We start from the raw sequence: 22,648 nt of genomic DNA, 5'->3' as shown, positions 1-22,648 counted from the left end.
TAGATTAAAATATGGACAATTTTTCTTTATTTATTTAAAGTAGCTTGTCTACTGTTCGTACTTACGTATATATATGTTTTTTTTTTATCAAGTGTTAGATTCCTGTAACGATATATGATAACTTAGAAAGTGTAGAAATTATACAGTTTCTTTAGAGGAACAGAAGGGCAATACAAAGATATAAAACATGTATTGTTTTTAGTAATTTTGACTCAATTAAAGAATTATTTTTTTTATTTTGGTATATTTCATAGACCAGTTTCTTTTGTTTGTAAACGGTAATTTACCTTGCTTCGGTCGATTTGAGGTTCTTAATCCTCCTTTCCCATGAAAATCCAGGTGGATAATCTAAGTATTTCCCCCTTCCCATAAAAAAATAAACTTTTTTGGGGAATTTTTTTTTTCGTAGACCAATCAAATTTTAAATAAACTCAGAACTGCTAGGAGAACTCCAACTAAAATCAAGTAATGTCTCTCTAATTAAACATGCAATAATTAAATGTAATGTTTCATAATAACAAGCAAATTAATTTTCAAAGTTGCGCTAATTGTCTGATAATTAGATATATCTGATTCAGTTAGAGGTTAAAAATGTAACTGTAAAACTTTTCTTTAATCAGGGATTAGCCAACAAATTTTGCCAAGAAGCCGTAGCTGTATGCACCAGACGAATTGATTCGTGGAATGTGTCGCAGCCAGCCACAACCAACCCATTCTAATAAACCGCAGCTGCCCTCAGACAAACCCATGCTTAGCCTAAGTCACCCTTAGTCGCAGCCTTTTCAAGACTAGGGCAGCCACAGCTGCAAAATTTTAATTCAAGGCCGCCCGGATAAATGTTGGACGTCTAGCCTTGCCAGAAGGACCATGTGTCTAAAGGGATAAGACAATAGTTGGTAAATTAATGTGCATCCCAAATGATGATACACAAAATTACCCTTTCTATAGATTACAACTAGTGGTTGAAACGTTTAGACACTCAATTTTATGAATTTAATAAAGGTCCTAATGTTGTGAAGCCAACGAATAAGAAAATATTATTATAAATTTTTGGGGACTAAACACTAACAGCCCCATATCCCCTACTGCCCTGCAGAAGGGCAGTCCTAACTTTGCTTATAGTGTTCTAGATTTGATAAAGTAACGGATTGATCATTTGATGTACGGGCGAATGGTGGTATACACAAATCAATGAGTAGCTGTGCTTTTTTAATGTTTTTAAATAAAAAGCGTATTTATTTCAAATTTCACCTGTTCAGCACTTGAATATTTTTCAATCAATTAAATATTTATATTCGCTTCTCGTAGATTTTATTTTTAATTTCACAAGGAATACGACATTTGTCTTAGGCATGAAAAATAATTCTTTATGCTTATTAACAAACTAATATCTATAATAGCTTAAGATAAATCAACAAAGGTGAAAATGTTTGTTATTAGATAAATTTAAAGATATTTCTAGTAAAACTATCATTAAAAATGATTTTCAATGCTTTTATGTCTTTAGTCCGTGAATTTAAAAATGACTGTATTTGTCAAACATTTTGCTTATGTCGCAACGCAATGTATTTGTTTGACAGCTACTTTTAATATTTGTTTTGCTTTTAGATATCTTCGTTTATTTAGGTTTTATTTAAAATATGTGACCATTCTATAATCGAAACATATAAAAATACACGTTCTAAGTGTTATCAATATGTTTTATTTTCATTCTTGATTTCTTGTAAAATTGTTCTACAACATATATCTATGCAATACAAATTAATGCAATGCATTTGACCCAATTAAAATTCAATCAATCAAAATTTTAAATTTTTCTATAACATAGATTTTTGCAATTTTATAAATGACGAATGCTTTGTTCGCAAAATCGTGTGCGTCAGAATTGTCTATAGCTTTTAATCTTTGTCAGAGAAGTCATAAATCAATGAGGTAAAATCTTGAAAGAACCATTACCAGAAAGTCCATACGTTTATTTTACCTTTTAATTTTTAGTTTTGCAGATTTTTCCTTTCCTAACAGATTTTAAATATTGATTCTTACGATAATTAGAATTGATACCATAAGGCATAGTATCTCTTTAATTAATTTTAAAATAATGGTATATCAGTGAGAATTCTATATTTTAGGAATTATCTATCACAGTTACAATTAGCTTTCCGTATACATGTCTGGTTTGTTAATCTCCGATTTTATAGTTTTTGCCATCCTTGTTTTTTTATGTTTAGTCAAATGATACCAACCAGGTATAGCCAACAAGCCAACAATAAATCTAAAATACTAAATAATGTTTGGTGGTCAGAAAAGTGTTGCCCCCAACGACAGCTGAAAATCACGTGTAGTTTTCATGGTTTTTTCTATAATTAATTTCATTGTTATAAGCTGGATACCAACAATATTTAAGTTGATATATGATTTTCCTTGAAAAAGATTTCGTCGAGACACCATGAAAGCAAAACTTAAACAAGGCTAAAAACTACTAATAGATGCAAAGCTTTTTATAGAAAATTGAAGTAATTTGGTAATTAATACAAAACAAAAGGTTTTGAATATAAAAAATCTCAGATATGTTAGAATAGATTCATCTTAATATTTTTAAACAAGCTTAGAACTTTTAACTTATATGCAAGAAAATTTGCTATGCGTGATTTTTAGTTTTTTTTTCATTCTAAAGGAAAAAAAGAAAAAAGATAAATGTATGAAATTTTATATTTATTGACATGATCTGAGTCAGGGAGAAGTCTACATTTAAGAGATGCTTGGTTTTAGAATGAAAAACTTTTCAATGTCATTTAAATGAAGATTGAATGAGATTAAAAATTGTATATTCCAAAATTGAAGATAGAATATATGTGTAAAAAGTTTGTTTTGTGTCCTCTCTGAAAACTTAAGAGACAAGACATAGGAAGGATTAGTAGAAATTGACAGCATAGTGTGTTCATAGCACCCCCCCCCCCTCCCCCAACACACACACACTCTCATCCTACTCAGAATCCTAATCAGTTTACCCCCCAGTCATCATCATAACCCTTAAACTCCACCCCCCTTATCTCACAACTCTTTTCTTCATATCCCATCTCTTTAAATGTATATATACTCTGTGGTAGAAAACAAAAAAGTTGATTGATAGATTTATGCTAAAAGGAAAGAGCCTAGTTCACAAAAGACATAGACCTAAAAATATTTGGGATTTTCAATGTGTTAATTATTAGTCGGATCTTTGATAAAACTCAAAAGCCATCAATCCAAATGTGCACAGAATTATTTTCAATTTTTCTTCTAGTTTTACACAAACCCCATCGTAGCTCATGACATTTGCAAAGCATTTGACAAAAATTAGGTTCTTCAAAATAAGACATTAAAGAACTTTTAGGATATCATAAAAGCAAAGTTGTTAATAATCTAAAAATAAGAAAACATTTTTCTGAGACAAGATTTAAGTAAGTAACATGCTGTTATTCCTTAGAAGGGACACTTTAAATTTATCTAATTTGAAAAATGTATCCTAATTTTTTGCGTTTATCATTGCTTAAACTTTTTGTTGTGAAACCCAGTGTTTTCTCATATATGTTTCTATATATATATCATACATGGCATATATCCTCCCTTTATACCTTACACATCTCAGAAAGCCCCTCTCAGATCTTGGATGGACAGATAGAATAGAATCCCTTTTTTACCGTGCGCTCTATGTAGCATTGTTATCTTTACTTTTGTAGGTGTGTCTGTGTGTGTTGTGGATGTATATGTGCATGTGTGTGTGTGTGTGTGTATGTGTAGAATAGATATGAAGAAGTAGGGGGAGGGGGGGGGGGTTATATCTGTTGTTGTCTGCTCTTGTGAGAAAGTTAGGTACTAGAATATATATATATACTAGCTGCTTCACCCATAGCCTTAAGGGGCTCACTACCTTAATTGTTTTCCATACCCATAATAACACCATAAGTCTCATATAAAGCTTCCTATAAAAGCACACCTTATTCATTAAAGCCGTTTCTGAGATTTTTTTATTTAAGACAGTAAAACCTTTCTAGTTTAAATTATAGATATATTTTATCTATATATATAGAATATATATGATATATATATTTGTTGGTGGTAATAAGAGGCGTCCTCTCTTCCGAGGCCGCAGTGTTATTCTCTACACTAGACTACAGTTGACCAACAGTGGTGGGGGCAACAACACTCACACTCACACAGTTACAACAACATTTCTCTCTCTCATCCACAATTGTGTTTATGTACACTCATAAACAACAAACTTTTGCCATGTTATAAATGTTTAATATTCTCAGTTTTGTAAAATAACATAAATTTGTATTTAAAGTTTTAAATTTATTCTTTTAAACGGTTTAAATTGAAGAACCTGATAAGCTGTGGTTATTTGTAAAAGAAGGATAATGTAGGAAATTGAATTTCTTGTATTAGTGAGAATTACTTGATTGCGCAACATTTACTATCCCCCCCCCCCACATTTATGTATTCATCATGTAAGACTTACCAGATACAATACCTTATAATGAACCTGTGAATATTGTGAGACAATACAACAAATCAGTTGGACCTAACATGCTGGAAACCATCAATTCAAGTGAGGTCACATATTATCTATGTTAAATAACCTTACCACACAATGAACCAGAAAGGTTGAATGGCGAAGGCGAAGGGTGTTATGAACTGTGATAAACTAGTGGCTAGCGCAGGAGTTGTGACCGCCAACAGTGGGACAGCCGGCAAGATGAATGCGGTCAGTCTGGCCGGCGCGGCCAAGGACGCGCCTCCAGAATTCTCGCAACACTGCAAAGTTTTTGATCATCATATGAAGGTATTTTTTTTGAAATTTTGATTCCTCCACTTTCTAAATGATGAAATATATTAAAAAAAGATTTTTATAAATATGATAGAAAAGAATATTGTTTTCCCCAATTTTTGGTTCATATGTATAACCATCACCCTAACAATGCCAATAAAATTTTTGAGAAACATTAAGTTTGGCAAAATAAGCAGAAAATGGAAAAAAATTTCTTTAACTGAAACTTGTGTTGAACCCTTGAGTTCTTCTTGTTAGGGGAGCTTCATATAGATCCTGGGATGAGTCTAATATATTTTAAATTGAAGTATTAAAATGATACATGCTTCTTTACTGCCCTCCCTCCCCAAGATGCTAAAGGCAAAGCCACTCATATAAACAAAACAGCTGATATCAGCTACTCAGCTACTGTGAGTGTGTCAAGCTATAGAGTAGATCCCTCCATAAAAATGTGTAAAGTAAAGAAAAAGATATGTAAGTATTTGAAGACATTTCAGGCAGTTCCACAGTATTTGCATATTTCACTCAACAAAACTTTAAAACATAAAAAAGGAATATTTGGTAAAATCCATTGAAGGATTCTAATGATTAACTCCTGTATAACTTGGTTAAGGCTTCCTGAAAAAGAAAGTTTTTTTTAATATGGGTTACTCTACAAAAATGTGTCCCGTTTCCTCTTATCTTCATTTGTAAAAGTGAATAAATTCTTGTAGAATTACGACCTTTTGAGAGATAATTCTAATAATTGGTTTACATATTTAAACCACAAAAAAAACTAATGCACAATCTGCACCTTTAACGCTACCCTGGAAATTCTAATAGCAAAAGATAATGCTTTGATGACAACACGGACCGAAGGTAATGGCTTTTAATTAGAGGAAGATTGAATTAATTCATTATAGTTTTAAGATAGGCCATAATAGAATAAATATTATTGTGTATCTAAATGGATAAATACATGGATAGACCTATCTTTCGAATTTTCTTACCCATAGATTATATACATAATTTTCAGAGACTTGGTACTATTTTACCTGAAAAACAGTATTGAATGTATCTTGTGGGAACTATGAAAGATGTTACTGGGGTAGTAATATGTGATAATTTAAGGAATAAATCTATAGTATAGATGTATAACCAGACAACTTCCTGAATCCCCCTGTTGAGGACCTTTATCGTCTGCTAGCAAATTGCTTTCAGCTCTTTTTGTAGCGATTTGGCTTTGTTAACATTCCCGACGCTATTGGTTTATTTTCAAAAACCCAATTGAAAGTCAGCATAGGGTCGTCGGGAAGGGGACATACAGTTATTCAACCCCTTCCCCCTCTATTGTTTTACTTTAATATTTAGGGGGTAAAAGTATAAATTCAAACTTCAATGATGATCGTGGTTAACTACCCATTCGCACGCCCCTGCACAATTGTGTAACATTGGACACAATAAAATGGGAGGCCAATCTTAATTAATCTGTTCCATAAATCTTGCGTATTTACATTCTATTGAAAATAGTCCTTTTGGGAGTACAGGAAAAGGGGGAGGGGCAGGGATCCTTATTTGGCACACGTTTTCATACTCAATTATTCTATAGTCCAGACTATTAACACCTAAATAATGTGTAAAACAATGTATATTTTAGATAGGTATATCCATCCAATAAGATAGTATGCCTAAAGAATTTTTTTTCTCACTAAATATGCCTTCAAAAGGAAAGTTAGACTAGTTATCGCATCGAAATATAGACGATTAATTCCAATTTTTTCAATGTACTATCAACCGAAATGACACATGATACTAGCAAATTCATTAAAGAAGTATGATTTTTAACATATTATATATTATTAGAATAAAAACAAAAATCTTTGTGTTTTATAAACCACAATTCTTTTTAAAATCTATTGAAATTGTTAGATTTAGGAAAAAACATTTACGTTGAAAAAAAAACTCTAAACAAGATTTGTTAATCTTCAAAGCATAAAGTTTTTGCCCTCACAAAAAAAAACAAGACAAAAAGAAACAGAGGGATTCGTTTAAAAAAATACTACAGTCTGCCAAGGTAAAGAAATAACAGTTAAGTTTGTTTTAAAGCACTGTATATTAAAAATAATGGCTGCGCCCCTAGTATCTAGGGTAGGAGAGATTCGCTTAATATAGCCTGAAACTAAATAATATAAAAGCCTATACTAATTCTGGGATCTACATGAAGATTCCAAATATTAAAAAATCCAGAAGTTCAGTGGCTAGCAAGATTTAACTGACAAAAAGCCTGACTATTAGATCTTTTCATGAAAATACCCTTTTTCGAATTTCAATCTTCTGCTAACCTAAAAAGTTACTTTAGGGGCCTAGAAATATATGTACAAAATTTCAGCTCTCTATCTCTACTGGCGACCTAGCGCCAGGCATGTAAAATATCAACAGATAACGGTAGCACGGCGGTTTTAACAATATCTCAGTAATGTGCAGGTTTTAAGCTCTTCTGCATATTTCAATTTAAACACATAAGGCCAAAGATATTATATCCAAAAAATCTTTTGTCAAAGTCTACTCTAGACCTAGCGCCAGTCAGTTTTCTAAAATCATGCATTTTATACCTGTGAAAAATGAAATCGCCAGCGCTAGGTGTAGAGTAGACTTTGACAAAAGATTTTTGGGATATCATATCTTAGGCCTTATGTGTTTAAGTTGAAATATGCAGAACACCTAAATTCACCTTCCAAGCCATTCTCTAAGCATTTAAATTTTTTTTTTGAAATAACGGGATTTCAAAACTGCCTTTTGTAAAGGCCTAAAAAATATCTTTTTTTGTCCCTTTTTTCACTGTATATAGTTACAACTTATTAAGATATTATTCTCAGTTAAAAAAAAATTGGCGCTTCCAGCACCAAAACCGGCAAAAACAGGCAGTTAAACTTCTGAACCCCTACTTAACCCCCTGACAGACCCCCCCTCTATCTCGGCTCCTGTTACAGATAGAGACGTAAAACTTTTTTCTGGTTGTTCATGTGTATTTTTAGAGAATTGCTTTTTCTAGTCATAGTGGTCAGACCGCTCCTTATCCGCTTTTTAGCGGCCAGTTGCTAAATATTAAAACAGCTGTAGAGCGGCCAATTTTAAAGCTAAGAAAACCAAATTTTATGACAAACTATTATTTTTTATAATAAAAAAATACCTTTTCTGACCATCGCTGAAAAACGACAAATAACGGAAACCGCCAATTTTGGCGGTAAAACGGCGGTTGGTGGCGCTAAATAATATTTTTATCTGTTTATAGTTACAACTTATTAAGATATTATTCTCAGTTTAAAAAATTGGCGCTTCCAGCACCCAAACCGGCAAAAACAGGCAGTTAAACTTCTGTATCCCTACATAATCCCATAACAGACCCCCCTCTCTCTCGGCTCCTGTTACAGATAGAGACGTAAAACTTTTTTCTGTTGGTTCATGTGTAGTTTTAGAGAAAATTACTTTTTCTAGTCATAGCGGTCAGACTGCTCCTTATCCGCTTTTTAGCAGCCAGCCGCTAAATATTAAAAAAGCTGTAGAGCGGCCAATTTTAAAGCTAGGAAAACCAAATTTTATGACAAGCAATTATTTTTCATAACAAAAAAAATGCTTTTTCTGACCATCGCCAAAAAATGACAAATAACGGAAACCGCCAATTTCGGTGGTAAAATGGCGGTTGGCGGCACCAATTAATATTTTTATCTGTTTATGATCACAATAAGAGACTACATACAAAAATTGGCTGATTAAGGTCTGGAAAGGGTCAAGACAGTTAATTGTTTAAACTAATGTAATAGATTTTTATTTTAGTCAGATGCCAGACACAGACAATTAAAAAAAAATAACATTTAGAAATATTATCAATTTGTCTACAAAGGGTTAACAACAAAATCAAAATATACAAATCTAATTATTAAAAACATCAAGATGATTTTCTCTATAAATTTTATTTGTAAAGCATTGATATTTTTATCAAATAATATGACAATGATGACAACATTAATAAGTGATTAAGTACAGACAAAAAATAGGATGACAACATCCATAAAGACAAAGCTCTAAGATCAGAAGTAAGGACAATTCTCTTGTAATTACTTTTGTAATATTTAATCAACCTTAGTAAAAAATAAGATGAAAATTAGGTGTTCAGGTATGATCCAGCAGGATATAATCCTCCTAGTCTTCAAATAACTTTGAATGGCTCCAGTGTATTTTTTTTTTACTCATAGACTTAAAATTTTAAAATTAAGCTTATCTTACATGCCTACATGACATATTAAATTTTTTTTTTAAATCAGCTGTTGTTTCCAGCTGACCGCAGCCAGTGGCGGCAGTCCATATAAGCTTAAAATCAATTAAATTTTTTTGATAACTATATATTAATTCTTGAGTAATAATAAACTTCCATGAATAGTAAGGCCATGACCGTTTGGCCACTCCTTGACCGATTTTTAACTGATTTTTTATTTCCTAACTGTAGTTTTTGGCGATGGTCAGAAAAAGCATTTTTTTTGTTATGAAAAATAATTGCTCGTCATAAAATTTGGTTTTCCTAGCTTTATAATGTGTATAATGCTTTTTCTGACCATCGCCAAAAACTACAGTTAGGAAATAAAAAATCAGTTAAAAATCGGTCAAGGAGTGGCCAAACGGTCATGGCCTTACTATTAACTGCCTGTTTTTGCCGGTTTGGGTGCTGGAAGCGCCAATTTTTTTTTTAACTGAGAATAATATCTTAATAAGTTGTAACTATAAACAGATAAAAATATTATTTAGCGCCGCCAACCGCCATTTTAACGCCAAAATTGGCGGTTTCCATTATTTGTCGTTTTTCAGCGATGGTCAGAAAAGGTATTTTTTTATTATAAAAAATAATAGTTTGTCATAAAATTTGGTTTTCTTAGCTTTAAAATTGGCTGCTCTACAGCTGTTTTAATATTTAGCAACTGGCCGCTAAAAAGCGGATAAGGAGCGGTCTGACCGCTATGACTAGAAAAAGCAATTCTCTAAAAATACACATGAACAACCAGAAAAAAGTTTTACGTCTCTATCTGTAACAGGAGCCGAGATAGAGGGGGGGTCTGTCAGGGGGTTAAGTAGGGGTTCAGAAGTTTAACTGCCTGTTTTTGCCGGTTTTGGTGCTGGAAGCGCCAATTTTTTTTTAACTAAGAATAATATCTTAATAAGTTGTAACTATATACAGTGAAAAAAGGGACAAAAAAAGATATTTTTTAGGCCTTTTCAAAAGGCAGTTTTGAAATCCCGTTATTTCAAAAAATTTTTTTGAATGCTTAGAGAATGGCTTGGAAGGTGAATTTAGGTGTTCTGCATATTTCAACTTAAACACATAAGGCCTAAGATATGATATCCCAAAAATCTTTTGTCAAAGTCTACTCTACACCTAGCGCTGGCGATTTCATTTTTCACAGGTATAAAATGCATGATTTTAGAAAACTGACTGGCGCTAGGTCTAGAGTAGACTTTGACAAAAGATTTTTTGGATATGATATCTTTGGCCTTATGTGTTTAAATTGAAATATGCAGAAGAGCTTAAAACCTGCACATTACTGAGATATTGTTAAAACCGCCGTGCTACCGTTATCTGTTGATATTTTACATGCCTGGCGCTAGGTCGCCAGTAGAGATAGAGAGCTGAAATTTTGTACATATATTTCTAGGCCCCTAAAGTAACTTTTTAGGTTAGCAGAAGATTGAAATTCGAAAAAGGGTATTTTCATGAAAAGATCTACTGACTATGATAGGATTGCTTACATTTAACTTTGAAAATAGAAAAAAAAGACATTTTGAGTAAAGACTAGAAATTTTGTTTTATAAAATACCTGGTTAATACCCCACTTTATGTTCTACAAAATCCAGGATTTTGTAGTGGGTCTAATTCCAATTGTTGCAAACAACCAACACTTGGATTGCACAACCTTTGTCTTCAATCCAAAGTAAGGATGATAATTAGTCGTACCCATTTTAGCCTAAGCATAATCTCTATATTTTTTTTGATCAAATAGATTAAATATGTTTTTAAAAAAGATAACAATGCTCGAATAATCTAAAAGTGGCATGCAATAAATCATTTTTGGAATTCTTTTTTGTCCTTTTATTACTGAGAGCCACTAATTTTGTTTAAGAAAAAAAGAAAAGCTAGATTTTTTATTTCTTTTCAAACTTAAAAGGCCCTCAATAAGGTTGGCATATTATTATGTATAACACTATTAAAAAAAAAAAATTATTAAATTTTATCATATGAAATTTTGCTTTAGTGAAAAGATCTTTTAGTTGGGGTAGGTTTTAGACTATATTTGATACCTTACCTCTTTTGACCGTTAAGAAACACCTTTGGTCCAAGCTTCACGGTACTCTCTACATTTTCTAATTTGTTTTTATATTCATCATGCTCCTCCTAGGTTAGGTTAGGGTTTGGTTCCCGAAGGGTCTAAAATTTAATTTCAATGCTTAATAGGGGGTGGTGGGGGGTTGTGGGGGCTCTATCAATGGTCCAGTTAAAAAAAAATATTTTTAAAAACTTTTTTATTCTAAAAAATAATTTTAGACATATTTAGGTTCCCCTTTGGTCCTACCCCAAACGTAAGAGTCCCAAACGTCAGAGTGAACAAACGCAAGAGTCCCAAACGCAAGAGTCCCAAACGCAAGAGTCCCAAACGTCAGAGTGGGACAAACGTCAGAGTGGGACAAACGTCAGAGTGGACATTGCTTAAGTAAAACATCAGAGTCTATGCTATTTTAATTATATGACAAAAAATAGACAGTTAGGCCCCCTAGCCTGCCTAGCCGCGGGCGCTCGGCCCCCTAGCCTATAACCTAACCTAACCTAATCATAAAGAAAATGACTCTGGCTGCAGCACTCAGCACCCTGGCCTACCTAGCCGCAGCGCTTTAATGATTATAAAATCGAGACTCATACGTTTTACTTATAAAATGTCCACTCTGACGTTTGTCCCAAAAATCCTGCGTTTGTCCACTCTGACGTTTGTCCCACTCTGACGTTTGTCCCACTCTGACGTTTGGGACTCTTGCGTTTGTCCACTCTGATGTTTTTCCACTCTGACGTTTGGGACTCTTACGTTTGTCGTGGAACCTCCCCTTTCTGTATCTGTATTAATTGCCTAAAAATGCGGTAACAGCTAGATACTGAATCTTTAGTTTTGTTCTGTATGATGAGAACTAATATTGGAAAAAATAAAAAGCTTACATACCTAAGTATAAAAGTACAGGGCAAACAAAAAGATGGATACAAACAAACAGACAGACATAGGAAAACAAAAATACAGACAAACACAAACAGACTGATAGACAAACAAACATTTTCACTAGTCCCCCCCAAAAAATAACGCACTCTCATGCTCATACAACTAAAGTAAATGTTAACAAAAACAAGAAAAAAAAACAGCTCACAGTTGTACAGCAAAATCAAAAATTATTTGAAGAAATTTAAACACCTCTCACCAAAAATAAAAGTTGAAAATATATATTAAATAGGATGATTTCCAGAAGCTTTTTATAGTGCCTATAAAAAATTACGCCATACTGGCCTACCATTGGTCAATTAAAATAAATACTGGCTGCCATTGGTAATTTAATCTGTGTATTGACCTATCATTAGTCATTTGTATGGCGTCATTTTGAACTGCTTTGCACTTTCACATTTTTCCTTACCAAAATCTTTATCATATACACAACTTTTCTGATTGAAGTGAATGAGTGTAAGAGTCAGTCAGTCACTCAGTGAGGGAAGAGGACACTCATAGAGATTTAAAATAGAACCAGTGAATCATATTACAATGACCAAATAAGATTTTTTATCAGAGCCAATGTAATATTGGTTAGGTTATATGAGCTGCTTTCCCCTTTATTATTTGATTTAAATATTGAATCGAAAAGGTTTGTGGGTTTTTCTCTGTACACGAAAAAATCTTTTTCATCTTCCCAACTGAATCTCTGTCATATAATCCAAACATATATTATGAATACTGAACCTAGAAACAAAAACAAATAATAATAATATTTATTGTGTGTGATAATGATGGTTACTCAACATTATTGTTTATCAATTAAATATGATAAATCTTTTTTTTATCTTTGTCCTGTATATGCAATATGATGTATTTCTTTTTATACTGCAAGAAGATTAGGATAGAAGTGTCATGTACAGTATAAGAAACAAACCTTGATCATTTTTTATGAATTTAAACAAAATATAAATTATCTTCTTTATATACATATATATATTTTTAGAAATATCTTTTTTATTATTACTTTAAGTCATTTAAGCTACTTTGTCCTGAAGCTACTTTGTCCTGAAGCTACTTTGTCCGAAGCTACTTTGTCTGAAGCTACTTTGTCCAAGATCCTCCTAAAGTAGTAAGGTTTTATTGAATGTCTATTGATTACCACTGCACTGAACAGATTGAGTTCAACTATTTAGGAAGGCTTGACATACGTTTGGACATGGGTTAAAACCATTCTATCTTTAGATATATGTAGGTCTTGGGATGATAAGGCTCCTAAGTGCTAGGGGAGCTGACGCTAGTACTACCATAGAGTAGCTACTCTTATTGCCAATCAAAAATTAGCAAAGAACTCCTTCTCAAAATCTGATGGTTTATAGGACAAACAACATCAATAAAAAACAATTTATTTTTTTAAGAAAGAAAAATGATTGTGTTTGCCTGTATATATTTAGGTATAAAAACAACACAATCAAAACATGTATTCATTAGTAACAAAAACTTTTAATAGAGAGGCAACTCTTAGTATGTATGTGTGTGTGTGTGTGTGTGTGTGTGTGTGTAGGTGTGTTTGTGTAAGGATTTGTTTTGACTGTATACATCATGTATATAAGTATGTACATACTCTTAAAGATGAAAGGATAAGTAGTTTTACATTAAATTTAATTGAGGGAAGGTGCAATTGGTGATTGTTTAGTGTATCACCCCTCTTTTTCTTTTTAACTTAAGTTAAAGTAATCTTTTTCTTTGAATATGTATAGAACCATCTTGTCAAACATTATATTTAGTGGGTTTTTTTAAAAGCGAAGCTTTTCTATAATTAGGGTCGGTCCGTCCATACGTCCGTCCGTACGTCCGTAACGGATAGTTTTCCCGTTAATTTAGGCATGTTAGAATTGTCCTATCGATTTCAAATTTTGCCTGGTGATTCCCTTAGTAGTTAGGTACGATTTAGAAAGCGTAGCAACTCTATAATCATTACCAAAATGTCCGTACGTCCATTTTAAACATGTTGATTTTTTTTACTTTTTTAAATAGCTTTTTTCGTTAATTTAGGCATGTTAGAATTGTCCTATCTATTTCAAATTTTGCATGGTGATTCCTTTAATAGTTAGGTACGATTTAGAAATCGTAGCAACTCTATAATCATTACCAAAATGTCCGTACGTCCATTTTAAACATTTTGATTATTTTACTTTTTTAACAACAAATTTTTATGTGATCTGATTATCCGATTGATCTGGTTTTTGGTGTATTGATTCCTGGGACAACAAAGTATAATGTAATAAGCGAAGCAACTCTATAATCAAGTCCTAAAAATGTAAGTATGTCCATAAACATTATCCTAAATCAAGCTGTTTTTCAACAAATTTACTTACAATTTTGCGTTGACTCTTATACATTTATATTCTGATTATTCAGTTCTGACACTATACAAGTATTAATGTCCGTTTGTCTTACCGTTTCTGTGCTTCGCTTTTATGGATGTTGTCATCCTTGTTTTTATCTTAGACTTACTTTATTTGACATCGCCTCCAAAGGCGTTTCGTCGTATTTTTACAGTAGCTTTAGATAGTTTTTTTTAGGTTAGGTTAGGTAAATGTTAATGATTGCCCTGCAGGGTTAGGCAATTGGCCCTGCAGTGTTAGAGCCCCACGCAGGGGCTAGAAATAGGAGAAAGGCTAATGTAAAAATACCGCAAAATGCCCATTAAGAGGTCACGAAATCGACAATACCTCTTAAAGTTTCATGTTGAAATTGTGCAAATATTGATATATATTAAGCACTTTTCTGTAATTTAGATTCACATACATATATTTTTTACTGATGCATTAATCTCTGAATTACACTGCAAACTAGGCAAAATAAATGAGGAAGTTGAAGTTAGGTTTGTTTATCCAAATAGATTTGCTACATGTTTAGGCAATTTCTCTAATTACTCTTAACATGCACCAGCTACTACCAACAAAAATATCAATACAAGTTGCAAATTTATAAAATTGAAATAATGAATTGATTGTATAGCCTTTGTACGTATATATTATCTCTCTACTGTACGTATGTTTAAATATTGTTTTTTTTTCAAAATCATTAGTTTTTAAATACGGTTACTAAAAATGAAAATTATTGCCTTTTAGTTTACATGATATATTCTAATATTATTTTGTTAAACCTGCTCATCATTATATTCTACCTAAATAGTTTCTTCACTAGCGGCTACGCCCCTTTAGAACTCCAGGAGCAGTCAGGAAAATTAAACCATCCACTTTCAGTTTAGTTTTTGATAGAAAAAGAAAAGGAAAAACCTTTCCTATTGACCTATATGAAGCTTTACTTTAAAGAAGAACTATATCATTTAATCGATTTGCGATATACTTTGTTACAAACAAAAAAAAAATTGCTACACCTATAAGAAGCTTCAAGTTAAAGGAGGACTATATCGGCAAAGGAGTTTGCGAGATACTTTGCTACAAACAGACAAATTTCTGGTTACTTTTAAGTAAGGATAAATTCTTAAATTTATGTAAATTATATAATAAAATCGAATCTGCCAAAAAAAAATTTGATTTTAATCAAAAGAGAAAAATAAATACATTAATAAAAAGTTATTATGATGTTATGAGACTTCAATTATATTAACTAGTAGTCCATATTCAAACAATTGAGAGTTGAAAATACCGAGTAGTAATTTTTTCAACATCTTTGATCATGATATAAAGTATTAAGGTGTTTTTGTCTGTAGCGAAGGATCTTGACAACTGCTCAACCGATACGGTTCTCCTGTACAATGTGGTTCTCTGAAGTCCTTGGAAGGTTTATGGCTATTTTGGGGAAGGGTACCAACCCCCTCTCTTTTTTTCTATATTTTTTTTTATTTTAAAACTTTAACAAAAAGGGGATGATTGAATTAAAGCCATCATCACCTAAAGTGCCCCTAGAGGCCTCTAGGGGGTGTAGCCGCTAGTTTAAAATGAAGTAGTGTTCAATTTTGAAGGTAGTGCTTTTTTATCCTCTACCTATCTACTATCTAAGGAAAAGCAAAGTAATTTTGTTGCTTCGCAACTTTAGAATCACTATTCTATTTGAATTCAATATATTGCTATTTGGTGAGACCAGGCTTACAGGGGGGGACAGGTATACAGATATTTTTAATTATGTCATGTTTATAAGGAAATTACAATTTAGACATAAAGCAAGGGGAAATAATTGAAAGGAAATATTAACTAAAGAAAAACTATGAATTTACACTACTATGTATTTGAAGGGCTAGGACACCGAAGGTATACCCCGTAGGAGTTAGACTTAACTCCCCACCCCTTATTTTCAATTTATTTAACAGGCACTTAATGTATGGAATGACCGTTTTTTTATCTTATTGAACAATAAGATATAAACAAACATGATTGTTACATATGAATTAAAATCTCCGTATAAGCATCCCTTTCCCTGGTTGCCATTTTGTTGGTGGCTACTCCCTACACACACATTAGAGGGTTTCACAACAGTGCATCTAAGCTTTCTATTTGGAAAGGGGTACAAAATCTGAGGGATTTCAAAGTGTTTATTAGAGGAGGCGGGGGTAGGGGTAAATAAATCCTTTAACCCCCTTCTTGAACGTCTTTGACCATGAATTTATGAATATTTACATGCCTTAAAAAAGTTTAACAAACTTCAAATGTAAAAAAAAACATGTAAAGATTCAATTCTAACACAAAAAAGATATGTTTAATTATATCATAAAATCATAGTCTTACTAAGATTTTTATTCAGATTACATCGTGGTTAAGTTAAAATGTATAGCTGACAATGAAATTAACAGATTTTCAAAAAGTCCTTCATTTTTGCAACTGTCTACTTTACATATATTCTCTTATACACAGCCTTTTCAAACTTTTGATTGACGAGAAGTCAAAAGTGATAGAAAATTCAGATTAGGTTTCTTCTGTGTGCCTGTGTATGTGTATTGGTGTGCTTGTGTGTTTGGGTGTGCTTGTGTGTGAGTTTTTTTTGCATGTGTGTGCGCAGTAAAAGTTGCCAGGGATAGATAAGTTAAAGTTCCAGACCGCCAAACCGACCGAAACGGTTTAAATGTATGAATAATAACTTTGCAAATAATATTTTTTCAAAACAAATTATGGAATTATTCTCTGTATGTGTATTTTAATATATCGAGCACAATGGAGTAAGGGGGGGGGGGTGCCATCCCTGACATGTAACAGTGGTTAGTGGGTATATTTTGTGTGATTTTGTCCCTAAATGAATTTACCGAACCTAGGATTTTGAAAGGGGGTCCGGTGACTGGATACAAAGATTGGCTAGGGGAGGACACATTTTTTGCTAATTTTCCTGCCCCGTCAGCCAAAATCGTGTGCACACCATTGTGTGTAATGTATGAACATTGTAAATGTATAATTTTGCAAAAAAAAATGTATTACCTGGTTGCAACGTCATATTTTGCGTATTTCCTATCCATGTAAAGGTGGGGAAGTTAAAATTATATTACAGAGTATTTAATCAAGGAGGGAGTGGAAATTTAGCATGTTTATTACACAAAGTCTATTTCTTCAGTTTATTATTCGGTGGCTTAGCAACCATGGGGACATTTATTAAATTTTGATTGGTTGATTTATTAAGTTTAAACGTTTCAACCTCTTATTTTAATCTACAGAAGGAATAATTTTGTGTATCATTATTACCCCGTCCCGTTCTGGGAAAAATTTTGTTAATATTTTGTCAAAATTTTGGCCCTCAGCCAAAATATGGTTGTTGATTTATGCAAAAAAAATGACCCATGCAAAATATTTTTTTCTGTAATGCAAAAATTGCAATGGTACAAGCACTGCAAAGTTTTTAAGATCTGCAAAAGCTTTTGTACCATCTCAATTTTAAAGAGTTTTACAAAATTTCAATTCTATTGTGTCAAAAAAATTTCTAGGACGGGACGGGGTAATCATTATTGTGGAAATATTTTTTTTGTCCATTGCCTTATCCCTTTAGATCAGTGACATATAATGGTTTCCACCATGGTGCTAAATCTGATTTTTTTCACCTAAATATCTGAACTTTTCTATGATAAATAAATGTACTTCAGTACAACCAAATTTCAAAGTCCATAGGTTTAAAAGAATTATCTGTCGTTGCAAAACTTTTATTTCACCCACTTAATTCAGCATGGAAAATCAAACATTCCATTGAATAAATTTAGCCTCCATTGTCTTTTCCCTTATAAAAATCATTCAAAAATGTCCCTCTATCCATGAAAATTTGTCTAGATATTATTGAAGAAAAATAGTTTGAATAATTGAAAAATATAAAATGAGTGATGATGATAATAGAGGCGGCTGATAAATTGATTGATATCCGATTTATTAGTCTGTCCTTTCTTTCATAGTCAATAAGATTTTAATTCTATTTATAAAACCAGTGTCTGCGCCCTAGTATTTTGGGACAAAAATAGCCTAAAACCATTTCTAAAGGCTTAAATATAAAAATAAGATAAATTGAAACTATCCCTGGACCGATGTGAAGCTTCTTTAAAAGGGAGAACTAAATCAGTTCTGTAGTCATCAAATCCTCACTACTATATATGAAAAGATAGTTGACTCTAAATGAGATTCTTTTCTTAATTATGTTCCTAAGTAAATAAAATACAGACCGTGGCTCAACACGTAGCGCAACCGGTCTACGTCGGGGAGGTGATTGGTTTGAATCTCTGTTTAACACCGTGTCATAACTAAAAACGTTAAAAATGGTTCCTACTGCAGCTATATCAGATACGCGACAATAATAGTTAGAGTAAGTGGAATGCCTTTGCCCAAAACAGGCGCAACTCATGACAATGCATAGTTAAAATTTCCAGATATAGGTCGTGCAATGAAAGAGTTATAATAAATACCCTGGGTGTTCGGACAATAAAGAAGACTTTTGACTTTCCGTAGTTATCCTGGGTTATTGAACGTAGCGTTTTTGTTGTAATATAATAGGAAAAAATAAATTGATAAAAAATCTTAATCTACTGAAGAGGAAAATTATTTGTGATATGAAACAAAGTTATTAGTTTTCACTGATCAAAAGAAAACTTGTCAAAAAATCAATTTTATTTTTGTTTCAGCTGGACTCTACATAAACCCCCCTACAATTCCAAATATGTTGCCATAACCATAACGCTTAAAGAATATTAGTTTCTGAGTTTTTAAATGTCTACTTAGGTACCTACTTACATGCTTATAAGAAATCAAATTTAGGCTTCTCATAACACAGTTAAGATACATGGCCTATAATTACAAGTATAATTCTTTTATAATATTTTTTGGAAAAGAAATTAAAGATACCATTTAAACATTTTAATTAAAAACCTATCACTTTTCTAGTCTTTCTAATCTTTCAGATACATAATTTTTTATTTGAGAGGTATTATAAAGTATATATATACAAACAAAGGATTATAGTTTAGAAAAAGTTATGTCAATTGTAGACTAATAAGGCTTGCGAAAAAAATGAGTTTAGTCTTGTGTAGCTGGATTATTGAGGTAAAGGATCTTCTTTAATATCTTGTTTAGCAAAGCACTTATTAATGAATATTACTAATTAAAAAATGTATCTTTTTCAGCATTTCTAAATATGTGGTTCAAAGATTTTCATTTATCTTTTATAAAAGTAAATTATTTTTTTTTTACAAAAAAAAACATTGCTTATTGGCCGTACGTGACGGTTACCTCTTCTCGTTCATTTAAGCATGTTAGAATTGTCCTATCGACTTCAAACTTTGCATGATTAGTCCTGTAACAGTTAGGTTTTAGGAAAGGAATACCTAATGTTTCTTGCGACTAAAAATTTAAACTAGGGTGACAAAATCTCAATCAGTTATTCTTTTCAAAAAATTTTCTGCTAATTTGAAAATTTTCTTCTCATGCTGAAATTGCATTACTCCAATTTTTTGCATGAATTGTGCAGATTTTATTAAAAAAAAGAAAATGTTTAGAACATTATTCACAAACACAGACAGACTCTTTAACATACACAAAACGAAGCAGCTTATAGTGCATAATAAAAAATGACGTAATACAATACAAATGACCAATGATAGACCAGTATATGTTGTAATTGAACAATGGTAAAATGTATCCTGGCCTATCATTGGCCAATTGTATTGTATGACGTCATTTTTTAGGCACTATTAGCTGCTTCACACAAAACTACACATATTGATATCTGTGTTAACTATTCATCTTTTAGGTTAAATTAATAAATCTGGAAGTTGTATGTTGTTTTTTTATGGGCCAAATTGTTCTTGTTTTTATAATTCAACAAAATATGTTTTATTAGTGGTATAAAATAATTTTTAGAGTGGCTTTTAGTAAATAGACAGGTTATTATTATTTGATGGATTATTCAAATTTTAATTCACTAAAAGCCATAAGTGAAATAATCATTATTTTGTTGATAATAAATAAATTAACTAACATAATTTTGATAGATTTTTCTATATATTTTGATAAATATTTTTTCGTATTTTAGAAATCCTGTTTAATCAGTCTATTGAGTGTGTGTGTTTAAATTTTTTTTGTTAGAGTAAGTTTGTCAGAGTAAGAGGGTGTGAGTGTGTGAGGGGGATGGGGTTGTGTGTGTATGTGTGGTTGTGCGCCTTATGCAGCACTGTTTTATGCATTTCCTGGTATTTCAGGAATTATTTTCTAATCAGTTTCATACAATTTACCACACACACACACAAACAAACACACAGACACACACACACACACAAAACACACACACACACACACACACTCATCCACTCCCACACACACATTTAACAGATGGGTGCATTGGTTTGAAAAACCGGACAGGGTAAAGAGAAGGGAAGGGGGAATATCTATCAGTTGAACAAATTAAATTGGTTTCAACAGAATGAAACAAAATTGAGATAGCTTTTTTTAAGTAAAAAAAGATTTAAAATTGGATGAAAATCTTTAAATTTGATAGATATATATATTTTTTTTCTTCTAAAAAGTACAAAATGAAGACTTTTAAAATGTAAATTTTCTTATCTAAAAAATATTCTGGTCGTATTTCTGTTTTAAAGTTGACTTTGAATTATGATCTGGCGGAAATGGAAATTTTAATAGGAAATATCAACATATATCTTTTTACATCATACTATATAAGCTTCCTTCGCTTCAACATTTGTTAGTAATAATCTTTCTCCTTTAACCTTCGAAAAAAAACATTTGAGGGAAAAGTACAACTAAAATTAAATAGATGAATGAAACTTGACAAAGCGTCTAAAAATCATAAAAAATAAGGAATTATCCATCTCTTTTTTTTAGGGGTTTTCTTTCCCACTTCACCTCTCATCTCCCTCATTTTTATGACGTCCCATGGCTGATTTTTGAGACACTTTGTCCAGCTACTAGATGAATTATTTGATTTTTTAAAGTCAATTTACGACAGCTGGACTTTTCCAAAGCATTTGATTTAAAATTTTAAATTCTTTAAAAAGTATCATTTTTGTCAAGGATAAGGGAAGATAGTCAACATTTATGAGGGAAGCGTAGCATAAATCCTAAAACGGGGTTATGCTATTTTATAGATAGGGGGGGGGGGGGGGGGGAGGACACTACCCCTATCAAAGTGTCTTGGAGCGAAGTCGTTAATGTTATATTTTATAGATTAAGTAGAAAAGAATTTCATTTCAATTAATTAGAAAAAGGGTATTATCCTCTTAGAAATTTTTTTTTCAACTCTGGCCGCAGCGCTCGGCTCCCTAGCCTGCCTAGCCGCAGCGCTCGGCCCCCTTGCCTGCCTAGCTGCAGCGCTCGGCCCCCTTGCCTGCCTAGCCGCAGCGCTCGGCTCCCTAGCCTAAAACCTAACCTAACCTAAAATAGTTGTTCGTCGGTAGTCGGAGGGGGGGGGGGAGGGGAGGGGGGGGTTGGTACAAAATCGATAAAAATTTTGTAAGAGGATAACGCCAGAAAAAGATAGGTGAAAATGACTCGAATATAGTTTATGTATGTGGTTTGCCTTTTTAAATACTTACCATCTCTATAATTGATCTCATCTCTCACTGGTTGACTAATACACTTCTTCAATCACTCTTAATCAGTAAATAGTGTATGTAATTGAATTGTAGGTTATATATTTTGGATCATGGAAAGAAAAAGAAGTAGCGGATTTCGTCGTGTTTTCTCAGTAGCTTTTCTCCTATTTCTAGCCCCTGCAGGGGGCTCTAACTCATTACCATTTACCTAAACTAACCTACTTTAAAATAACTTATCAGAAGATATTGTGAAAATACGACGAAACCCGCTACTTCGTTTTCTTTCCATGGGTCTATATTTTAAACTAGCGGCTTCGCCCCTAGCCTCTAGGGTCTTCGCCCTATAAAGTAATGGGAAGTCAACCCTCCTAAATAGAAATATTCAAAAAAAATTATTCTTTGTTTAATTATTCTGTGGTAAAATTAAACCCAGGTTGTGCGTTTTATGCACACAAATTTAAATTCGTAAAAATTAAACCCAGGTTGTTTGCCGTATACACAAAAATTTTAATTCGTAAAAATTAAACATAGGTTGTTCGC

The 22,648-nt window shown here is 32.4% G+C and overlaps 1 protein-coding gene across 4 annotated transcripts in view; it reads left to right on the top strand.

The window, feature by feature from the left end:
- Positions 1 to 4,159: 4,159 nt before the first annotated feature.
- LOC145317266 (uncharacterized) overlaps positions 4,160 to 22,648 on the top strand; it is a 70,048-nt gene continuing 51,559 nt past the window's right edge. For 3 of the 4 annotated variants that reach the window (XM_080158270.1, XM_080158267.1, XM_080158269.1), the window contains exon 1: positions 4,160 to 4,825. In XM_080158270.1, coding sequence (XP_080014396.1) covers positions 4,652 to 4,825 — 174 coding nt within the window. In that variant the 5' untranslated portion in view covers positions 4,160 to 4,651. The remainder of the gene's footprint in view (positions 4,826 to 22,648) is intronic. The other variant, XM_080158268.1, reaches the window with a different exon arrangement.

Source organism: Acartia tonsa, chromosome 4 (genome assembly GCF_053477335.1).
Source record: "Acartia tonsa isolate MP-2025a chromosome 4, ASM5347733v1, whole genome shotgun sequence".
Classification (NCBI taxonomy): Eukaryota; Metazoa; Arthropoda; class Copepoda; order Calanoida; family Acartiidae; genus Acartia; species Acartia tonsa.
This window is presented reverse-complemented; position numbering and strand designations above follow the sequence as displayed.